Source organism: Dreissena polymorpha, chromosome 10 (assembly GCF_020536995.1).
Source record: "Dreissena polymorpha isolate Duluth1 chromosome 10, UMN_Dpol_1.0, whole genome shotgun sequence".
NCBI classification, from domain to species: Eukaryota; Metazoa; Mollusca; class Bivalvia; order Myida; family Dreissenidae; genus Dreissena; species Dreissena polymorpha.
Genome location: NC_068364.1, coordinates 31,706,842 through 31,718,176, shown reverse-complemented (window position 1 = coordinate 31,718,176; position 11,335 = coordinate 31,706,842). Strand labels below are relative to the sequence as shown.

Here is an 11,335-nt window from a genome sequence, read left to right as displayed (position 1 = left end):
TTTTCAACGTACAGAGAAGTGAATTTTGTTTACTTTTTGCAACAGTTCAATTGGCTCACATATGATTTTATTTACTCATTCGTATTTCAAATAGAAAACTTCATTATCAAATATTATCAATTGTCATGCGTTACATTTGTTTTGAACTAGGATCTTATGTATATTTTTAATATTTTTATCATATATTGTAATACTATTTTAATAGACACTGCCTTCCATTCTTGTCGAAGGAGCCCAAGACGCCTTTACTGCAACACCGTTCTCGGTGCATAACTCTCCTCGTGGTGCACTATTTACCGTACCCACCAAGTGAATAATTTATATTAACATAGTGTTCTATACCTGTAAAATTGCAAAAAATGATCGTTTGTTTTCTTGATTGTTGGGTTAAAAAGACGTGTTACCACTGTAGAGGAAACCACTGAATTGAACTTGGCCAGTATATCTTGACATTTTCTAAGTTGAATTTGAATCTGGGTCACGTGCGTATAAAAACAAGGTAAACAGGTCAAATGTTAGAGAAAACCTAATTTACACTAGTCGAAAATAATTATTTGATCGTGATTAAACTAGGTCACAATGTGAATCTTGAGAATATCTAAGCCGAGTGCAAATCTAGGTCACGTGAATTTAAAACCTGGTCACCATATCACGCTTAATGGTTAAAGGTAAACTGTGGCTATAAAACAGCTTAAAATTTCCTGTAGCAGCTGTTTTTTTTTCGGCGTTAGCTGTATACGCCAGCTTTTCACCTCAGCCTGACCTTTGTTAGCGTCTAATAGAATTCAAATAAAACTTCCCGCGGCCAAGTACAGATGAATACACTTCATTGACTGCATTGGCTGATTTGAGAATACGACCAGAACATTGGAAACATGTCCGCGTCTTTGTAACACTGTTTTACTGCGTGTTCAGCAAGAAACAATTTTATATCTAATGAAAAGGCTTAATAGATAAAACAGTTTTACACTCAATCTCGACATCAATACAGTTTGTGCGTCCACCTTTTATTTTCAGAAGATTTTCAGCGCGAGAACGTTTTCACTTAAAGGCTAGTTCTCATATTTAGTACTAACTTCCATATTCCTGTCAACATGTTAACATGTTAAAGTATAGAGAGCAGTGGAAGCGAAGACTCACTTTAATGCATTGCATTTCAACTCGCGAGGTATATCGGGTCAATTTGCGGCCACTGTGTGAATGTCAGAGTTTACATACAGGTCATCGCTGCGTCTCTACCCTATGTGCTGATCGGAGTTCGCGGCCAGGAAAATAATCGTTACATAATAAAGTGAACTAGGTGAACTGGAATTTTCTTTAGACCAGACAGATGTTAAATGAAGATATCCAGCGATATCATATGGTATGTCAATAATAGATCCTTAATGTGTTTTACAACAATTCCATGATAAATATTATTTTTAATTAATTTAACAAGAATTATGCCATCATATTGACTAATGAATTAAGCATAAGCGCAATGATTCTCGATACTGTTAATAATCGAATCAAATAGCAACGCCAGACAAACCACTAAAACAGGTTTATTCGAAGAACGCGCGTATAAATATTTAAAATATGTACGGATACTTCGCGTGTGGCCGGTTGACTCATATGTTTTAATTTCACTTCCATTCCTCTTTTGGTTTTCTGTTTTGTATCTATACGTTTATGACCAGCAATATGTAATAATGTAAAATAAGCCGCGAAAACTCCGCGTATCATCCCGTACTGCGTTTGCTGCAGCTAAGAACTGCACAGAAAAAGACATTCGCTATCTTTGATCTCATTCATTGAAGTCTTTACCTTTCATTAAATGCAACAACAATCAACGCCGTATATCCTTTTTAAAGATATTTCTTGTTTTTACTAATATCACTTTTAAATAGTGTGTTAACGCCACTCTGGGGGGACTTCTCTTCTCCATAGCCCAATCCTCTTTAAGTTCCATACAGACAGGGTCTTACGTTGGAGCATTACGGCTAAATTCCCTGTCGGCAAGTGTTAAACATTGAGCCACATACATAAATTTATACACATTACACTTTTTAATAACTCCAAATACTAAATTGCAACATTAATATAGATTTGAGAGTTATACTCCCTATGCGTTATTATATATTATCTTTTTTCTTTTCTTTTTTTCCCCATATAATTGCATGTTTACATGCAAATTCACTTTATATATGAGAGCTATTAAATCAGGCTCTAGCATTCCTACTAATTAATGTTCGTAGATAAGCATATTTTCCCATCGATCTTGTTGTATGACATTTCATGTAAACCTTAAATTTACACCTAATTCTGGTACTTTACTATGTATGTAAATATATAGTGGCAATGTTAAACTACTTTGTAATCTGGAAAATCCTTAAATATTATTATTTTGTTTTTGTTTTTCAAACATATTACACATCCGTGTATTCCTTTACTTTATTATAGGCATTATACTAAAAGTAATCCTATTTGGATTTTAACATTTAAAACACAGATCACAAAGTTTAAAGACTCCAACAACCCATTGCAGTAAATACTGAACAATGGGTCTAGTAATGATGATACTGCATATAATAGTATGTATTTTACCATCAATAGTTATAAAAATTGGGCTATTCTCCTCATTCTCTCTCTTTTCAACACAAACAACATACATATAATAATAATAATAATAACAATAGTAACAATACTATTAATATAACTTCATCTTAATAGTTTAAATAACATATACCAATCACATTAAATTCAAACAGATTCAAGTAGTAATATTCCTTTTTGTTTCATATGCTTTGTTTACATTTCCAAAGTGCAAAAGAGCAGACGCAATCATTATGATTGGTTATCTCTGTCGCGTCCGTGCGAGAGCAGACGCCATTTCAAGGTCGTTCTTTGTGCGAAATTTTCATCCCAAAACGGATTGACCTACTTGCTTTTATGCGGACGTGACAGAGATAACCAATCAGTGCCATGCTTTAAAATATTGTCAACCAATAAAAACACCGCTTTCTTACAGCTTTAGGCAAGACATTGGTTATTAATTGTGGTGTGGCCCTAGAGAGTGGACCCGGGGCGGCGGTACTCAGTGCGCTCAACGCACTGGGGAAACCGTCACGGGGTTGAAGACGACGGCCGGTGACGAGAGTGGCAATAAAGGCAGAGCTGCTTGCTGCACTCCCTCGGCGGAGCTGTGTCCAGACAAGAATTTATCTTGAGATTGTCTCCCCTGAAACATCACAGGGGCAGGTCGATACCAAATGTAGTCATGAAGACGCGGGAACGACCTGTAAATAACCTACAACACACACACAGTAAAATCGGGCTGTCCATTTTAATGGCCGTTTTCGACCTTTTTATGCAGAGTTTTATGTTAAGCAGTTTTCTCGGGCAATGGTTCATAAACAGAAGTCCCGAGGGTAAACAACCACATTAGTCAGTTAGTGTAGCAGCTGTATCTTTGCCATTTACAGTACTTGGGTATTTTGAAAAACTTTGCATACAACCTTACTCATAAAACATGTAGGATATAAAAACCGTTTATCTACCTCAAAGGGCAATGTCACATGTGGTTAAACTTGGCAATAAAACATCTTAAATACCGTGGTCACAGCCAGACGTTTGCGTATATCGATGGATTTTAAAATAGTTTGGTGCAAATGCAGACGTCCTGTCGCATGTTACACCTGTCTTTCTACCTCAAAGGTCAAAGGGTCAAGGTAACAATTAAAAGAGTCAATTTGATCATGAAATAGCTTATTCGGACTGTAACTGTGCCATTCATCATTCAATTTAAACATACCTTAAAACTTATAATAAATATGAAGATACTTCATTTCGGATTTAAAACCTGTATCCCGACCTCAGAGGTCAGGGTAAATCGTAAAGGCTTTAGGTCTAATTTGGCTATAAACAGCTTGTACCGGCTGTAACGTTGCATACATTATTCAATTTGAAAACACATACGGCAAATAACTACCATTAGGAGACTGAGTGGCAAACGTGCCTCCTGTCTCATGACCTCAAAGGTCAAGGTCACACTTTGAGGTCAAAAGTCAATTGTGGCCATGCACAGCTAGTGTTTGACATAAGATGAGTTTTAAGAAAAGCGTGGAATGCGGGAACATTCATGTATTTTTCATTATGTTCTATCCTATTGTGCTCTCACGAAATCCTCTTTTATGTCCATTCTTCAACAATTCGTTTCCTTTAACTTAGCTGGGCGCACGATCATGATTGCCCTAGTGTCTAGTTTCAGTAACAGTGACCTTGACCTTGACTACTCCCTAATACAATCACATGCTGAATCGCTATGCAAGCTTGTTTTTTTTTAAGTTTCCTTATTTTTGTTTAATGCAAACTTATATTGTTGACGGGAAACCACCTGTTTGACGCCGCCCACCTCAACACACCACTGTCTTATAACCAGCATTTTAATTTTCGTTGAAAATCTGGTAAAATAGTCGTTTAAACAAGCTATAACGAGTGTAACTGAAAGCCTTGTATACATCTCTAGAATATGGTCCCACTTTCCATTATCTTGTTGACCTATTGCAGTATTCCCTTTACTGACGAACGTATCTTGAGTCTTTCTTCATACCATGCAAAGATTGCAAGTTGTTCAGGTTTAAAATATGCCATTGTCTGCCCTAGTGCTTTTTGCTCTGACAGTGAGGGTTGTGGATGGATTTATTTGTAAGTACCGGATATACACAATGAATATAAAAAGTAATTATTTTAGAATGTATATTGTCTTCTTGGCGATATTAGCGCTTAGTTTTTCCGGTGTTTAAATTAATTTTAGGTTTGTGATAGCCATGAACTTAATTTCATTTTTTCCGAACCGAAATTCATTTTGAAATAACAATTAAGTAGAACATATGTACTTATCTATACAACTACTCTCAATCGTCGTACAATTCCTAGAAACTATCAATATAATTCCTTTTTGCTTTCCTCTTCTATTGCTGTATTTAACTAGAGCTTCTTATTCTACGACTTCTTGTACGAAAGGTAACGAAGGATATATACGGCAACGCTAATGCAAATTCTATTTAAATTACCTTATATACTCTAATTCAACCGCTGCTGTTGCTGCTTCTACAACTTACAAAACCACCATTTTTACTGCTTCTTCAGCGCCTTATGATTAAAATAGTTCAATCCCGTTTCTCCAGCAACATGCGATTCCATATCATGCTAAGACTTCCCCATTAGTTCACTAACACTGCCTTCGTTTTAATTTCCTGCGATGTGGATTGACACATGTCAAGTCAAAAATGTCGACATGACATGGATTGCAAAGTATTGTTTTGTTATAATCGTGTCAGCATTACATTTGACCTCACATTCGTCAATCTACATCGCACGAAATTAAAACGAAAACAGTGTTTGTGAACAATACTTCTGAAGAATCACCTATGAGAAATTTGTTCAATCTTTTTATTTTTGTTATTTAGTTTTTGATATCAAATTTACGTGCGACTGTCAAAACGGCGGAACATGTGCTGTTTTTCAACACTGTATCTGCCCTGAAGGCTTTGACGGATGGCTCTGTGAGCACAAGAAAAGTCAGGCTATTGAAGGTGCATGTTTGTCATCGGTCATATTTTTTCCACACATGTTAACCCTTTGCATGCTGGGAAATTTGTCGTCTGCTAAAATGTCGTCTGCTGAATTTGTAAAATAAGCATTTTCTTAATTTTTTTTCAAAGAATACTATCAGAATAGGAAACAGTTTGGATCCAGATGAGACGCCACGTTCTGTTGCGTCTCATCTGGATCCAAACGGTTTGCAAAGGCCTTTAAAATTCGGTTCCCGCACTGAAAGGGTTAAACACACTCCACAGGGGGTAATCACGTGATTGTCATGATGGCGAGACAGTTATTTTTCGCCGTTTTATACCCTTTATTACTTTTGTTTAATTTTAAAGGACGCTCACTTTCCTGTCATATCAGTTAACATGTGATTGCCGTTTGCTTCGTATTAAGATTCGCTCTATATCTCGACTTTACGCCCCGCAATGTTCTTATTGAAGCTTTAATTAGATTATCCCTTTATGCAATTTCGCCGCGAGTAGTCACGATTATTAGCGAATATCAACACGAAATAAACGCTAGTAACTTTCTTGCTGATAAACGTAGTAACTTTCTTGCTGATGGAAAGTGATCGGTATTTAAACAATAAATACTAGTAATAAAGGGTTTAAATCGGCGAAAAATTACCCCCTCTGTATCTCTTGACTGGGTTTGAAGGAGATTTTTTTCTCCGCTTTAAAGGAGAATTTAAAAAAAAAAGATTTACTTGCATGTCAAAAGTTGGATATCATCACGAACCTGTAAACAATTAGACTATATAAATACTTGATCTAAATTTTCACAAATGTGAGATTAAAATCATATAACAGAAAACGTGAAAAGTATTACTATTAATTAACGTAAGGTCAATCTGTGAATCAATATAATTCTGTGTTGCTTTCCTCTTCTATTGTTAATTTTTAATTGTTCGCTGGCAAGCAACTAATTTATTATTGTAATAAATAGAGCTTCTTTTTTACGACTTCTTGTATGAAAGGCAAAGGTAAATTCTAGTTATATTCAAGTTATTTTCTATATTCTAGTTATATTCTGTATTCTAGTTATATTACCTCATATATTCCAATTCAACCGCTGTTGTTGCTGCTTTTATAACTTACACAGCCACCATTATAACTGCTACTTCAACGCCTTATGATTAATATATTGCAATCCCGTTTCTCCAGCAACATGCGATTCCATACCATGCCAAAACTTTGGACAATGTACGCAGACCCATGATTGGCGACACGTTGAATGCCATTGCCGGTTCGGGTTCAAAGGGAACACTTGTCAGAGTGAGTGGTCGAAAATTTCTTAATACACAGAGTCCTGAAATTTGTTGACACATGATACAATTATGTCAGTGAAAATGATAGCCGAATAACCCTGTAGTTTCTTCGAAAACCGGGTTGACAATATGAAAAATAAGACCGCTTTCCGGACTGTCCCTGTTACACGCACCTATTAAAGCCTACGAATATGGAACTCGACGAAACTCAACTGTACAGTAATTTTCAAATTTCATGGCGCTACGTTTTTTGTTTATTTGATGCTGTAGTAGATATAAGGCCGCGAAAACAAATACACATTGTAAGTTAAAAAAAACAAAACAAAGAAATGTCAAATATTTAAACGTGATCGACATAAGAATGTAAGAAAATCGTCAATTTTTCACAATGTTCACGTTATTTTAATTAAATATTTAAACTAGTTCCGTACATGGATGTAAGGTACTCGTCAAACGATTGACAATGTTCATGTTCTTTCCTTTACGACTGCAGCCCACGTCTGCGAGAGTGACCATCCATGTAGGCGTGGCTCGTGTGAAAGGGACGGAACTCCGCCAAAATATTTCCACTGCGCATGCCCAGACTCGTATACTGGAGAGCACTGCGAAACCTGTATGTGATTAAATATTATTTGTGGCAACATCCAGTAATATTTATTACATCAGCACTGCCAAACATGCTTGGGATTGTGTTAACAGCATGTAAAGTTTATGAAATCAGAATTAAATGGCAAAATAGGGTATTCATATATGAATTTACAATATGTTTATTCTTTCAGGCAGTATTTCTTACATAAACATATAACATTATCATGTAAAATAAATGCAAACACATGTTTGAACCAAAATAAAAAGTGTTAATGTTTAAAAAAAAAATACTATTGATCTATAGTTTTCTTTTTTTATTTTATCAGTAATCCCAACGACAACAACAACAGAAACTCCAATACCAACAACAACACTTCCAACATCAACACCGCAAACAACAACAAACCCTCTGCCAACATTAACAATAGCACAAACAACAGCCGTTCCGGAAACCACCACTATTGCCAACTCAACTCTATCATCGACGATATCTTTGACATCACCAACATCAACAGAAGGCGCAGAAATGTCAACAACAACAACGCTGACAACAGCAACAGGCGCTCCAACAACACCCGTTTCAGAATACACAACAACGACCAACTCAACTTTAACGCCACCAACAACGACGCTAGTAACAACACCGCTATTTACAACCACAACAACACTACCGCCCACAACCACATCCGTTATGACGTCATCTGCTTCTCACTTACTCCCACGTAGGCATGTTACGATTATGTTTCGAACACCAACAATCATGCATTCCTCAAAATCTAAAGTGTTATGGTGTTGCTGTTGGTGTTTGATTTGTTCATTGTTAAAAATATGTTTACAGCCGTCAAATGTACCGAACACTACATGTTCTCTTAAATGAAGTTTCATGCTCGAGAAACATTTTCAATGCGACCAAAGCTATAGTTAAGGCTTGCGTAAAATGTAATATATAAAAAATGATTTTCTGAAAGGGTTTTGACCAAAAAAAATAATCTGCCAACGTAAAAGTATGCGTATTTCATTAGTGTATTTTCTTAGGTTAGATAATCGGAACGTTATGAATTGTGAAGTCTTGCGAAAAAACAAAATAGGACAGCGCGTTGAAAAAGTTCATGATGCATTTAACTCGCACAGCTAATCAGTTTAGCTAAGCATTTGCTAAACGAGGTCTTCCTTTTACAACCGCGTGGGAAAAAAGAGCCGCGCTCTGGGAAAATGGGGCATGTTTCTTCCTTGATTAGCCTATGCAGATTGCACAGGCTAATCTAGGACGATACTTTACAGACACGTATCAAGCTCCGTTTTCACAGAGCTAGGCTTGAATGTATTAACCAAGTTCCGTTCAGATTTATGTCTTAATATTTATATTGATAAACTATAAATGTGCTTATTTGTTTGATTATGTTGTTGTTCTTATTCTACTTCCACTAGAAATGCACACGTGCTTCAAGTACGGCATCGTCCACGACATCGCCAGTAGTCTGGTCTCCTCTCATCCGAACGCATCCACGTGTGAAGAAACGGGAACCAGAAAATCAGCGGAAGCTTTTGTACTAAACAGCTGTAAAGTTGGGGAACCATCTACATGGAACATAGGCTTGAACGTCAGTTACATTGTGTTGTTGTTTTTTTTCCAAACTATTGCTTTCAGTACTTCGATGTAATGAACAGCCGTTTTTGCATTCTTTATAAAGGTCAAGGAAGTTATTGAAACAAAAAGCCAACTCTAAAAAAAAACTTTGGTCAATTAATTTGATATAAATGTGTGGTATTTGTCTTGTTTTCTTATTCCGCGGTCTATGAAAACTGTGCTTACTCTGTGTGCTTTAAGTGTCGTCCTAGAATAGCCTGTGCAGTCCGCTAAGGCTAATCACGGTCGACATTTTCCGTTTTATGGTATTTTTTATAGGAAGTCTCTTTTTTGCAAAAATCCAGTTAAAGTGGAAAGTATCGTCCCAGATTGGCCTGTGCGGACTTCACAGGCTAATCTAGGACCATACTTTACGCACATGCATTTAACCAAGTTTTCATAGATCGAGGCTCATTCTTCACCAAACTCTATTTTCCGCGTTACGCAGGTGATGGAAAACTGTCTCCAGATCCCCCACTACACACCCGTGTTTAGTATCCATGGCAACCATTACAACTCCTCCGAGTCCGTGGCCGCAATTTTTCTCGAGTGTCTTTACAACCCGGACGGCATCAAGGTACGTTTGGATATGCAAATTATATTGTATACGCACATAATTCTATCGTCATTGTGCGCCTTCTAAAATGCTAATTTTTTGTTACGATAATACTTGTTTTTAAAACTTAAATTTAATTGCTTGCGTTTAACTCAACCATTATTTTGTTATCGTCCAGTCATATTTAAGGTATAGGATCACAAGAGCTCTTTTGTCCAATCAAAATCGATATAAAAATGATCATATAATCTAACGCGAGATACATCGCAGTCATCACTTCAAAGAGAAATCAACATACTGTAAAAACATTATCATTCATGGTGTATTAATTTTCGTTGACTTCGCGGATTGACCGATCCACGACTTTAACACAAACACATCGCTTTATGACAGTCGAAAATTTCTCTTTTTTACTCAAAAATGGAAACACATGAATTTTGTTATCCACGAAAAATTGTTGTTTTTTTAAACGCGGAATTTAATCCCGACAAATGTAAATGATTAAACAGTACTAGGCGATGGATTCTTGCCATAAATACAATAACTTCTGATTATGAAATATATTCTCTGTTTATGCAGCTGGAGTTTTACATTTGAACATCACTCTGGAAAAACAAGGTTTAATGTATGTCCGCAGTCCGCACAGATTAATCAGGGACGACACTTTACAAATGCATTAAGCCCGGTTTTCCCAGACCGAGGTTTATTTATTTTTTCTCCGGCTGAAAGCTGGCTTTCTTTTCTGCTCTTTTTTTGGAAAAACTTCTCCGAACCATGAAATGCTTGACAATCATCAACGTTTGATCGTGTACATTACAGATTGCCATACAGCACTGCGACACGCCCCCGACAATAGAACACGTGACTGGGAAAATGGATAACACAATAACGGACCCCACGACCTACTACACTATTCAATAAACTAAAGAACATTTCGCATGTGAAATACAATGTGGTGTGTGACATTTACTTTCGAGATTAAAATTTTATCTTGACAACACTGCATCACGCTTTGCACGTCGAAACTTCTGTGATTACTCGTGCAGCCTGCATTACAAGGCGTGTCGTATATAAGTAATTCGCAATATGGCAAACAACACAAATAAAACTTAGGTGTCGCATATCGACACCAGTCAATTGACACACTAACGTGTAAAATGGCCAGGATTCAAGGCTTTATTCACGCCCAAAACACCATCATCAAACATATCCTTGCATTGCGATAATGTTACAAATCTCTCCTTGCACACAACCATCAACGGACAGGTAATCTGAATAGTTCATTCAATAAAACGCCGTTTAGTGTCGTAAAACACAGACAAAGTTCACCTCAAACTTGCAAGCACACGCAGATCGGAAACTACCACGGATTTTCCAAGAAAATCGAAACGTATTCCTTGCACATAACTATCCAAATGAAATGAAAATACAAGCGTTTTTCGTATATGCTCATGCTCAGATAGTGGTCATTTATGTGTATAGTGCAATTACATTCCTAATTATATTTTATCCCATGTTTCAAGTTAACATATTTATAGCACATATTTTTTATTTTCATTTTCAAATGATTCAACAGACAAACCGAATTCTTTTGGAACTACTTTCCATAATTACCTTCTTTTTGCTTGTAGTTTCACTTTCATTTTTCTACCTTCCGAAAGTTCGCAATTGTGTTCGTCTGTTCAAACTGCTTATTTTCATGTTCGGT

General features: G+C 36.5%; 1 protein-coding gene across 2 annotated transcripts; it reads left to right on the top strand.

The window, feature by feature from the left end:
* The first annotated feature begins 4,529 nt into the window (after nt 1-4,529).
* LOC127848543 (uncharacterized) lies at nt 4,530-10,625 on the top strand. 2 transcript variants are annotated; one of them, XM_052381056.1, is made up of 8 exons: nt 4,530-4,686; nt 5,451-5,576; nt 6,753-6,863; nt 7,350-7,469; nt 7,771-8,166; nt 8,873-9,045; nt 9,520-9,648; nt 10,447-10,625. In XM_052381056.1, exons 1-8 carry the CDS (start codon nt 4,626-4,628, stop codon nt 10,546-10,548), a joined length of 1,218 nt encoding a protein of 405 aa, XP_052237016.1. In that variant the 5' UTR covers nt 4,530-4,625; the 3' UTR covers nt 10,549-10,625. The 2 variants fall into 2 exon arrangements, with proteins under 2 accessions (XP_052237016.1, XP_052237017.1); XM_052381057.1 differs by lacking the exon at nt 5,451-5,576.
* The last annotated feature ends 710 nt before the right edge of the window (nt 10,626-11,335 follow it).

What these genes read in the sequence shown, in the direction of transcription:
- LOC127848543 (XM_052381056.1), top strand. Translation starts at nt 4,626, where the DNA reads ATGCCATTGTCTGCCCTAGTGCTTTTTGCTCTGACAGTGAGGGTTGTG. An exon ending in GGTTGTGGATGGATTTATTT is followed by an intron (nt 4,687 to 5,450) that starts GTAAGTACCGGA and finishes TTTGTTATTTAG; the next exon opens with TTTTTGATATCAAATTTACG. An exon ending in TGCTTCTCACTTACTCCCAC is followed by an intron (nt 8,167 to 8,872) that starts GTAGGCATGTTA and finishes TACTTCCACTAG; the next exon opens with AAATGCACACGTGCTTCAAG.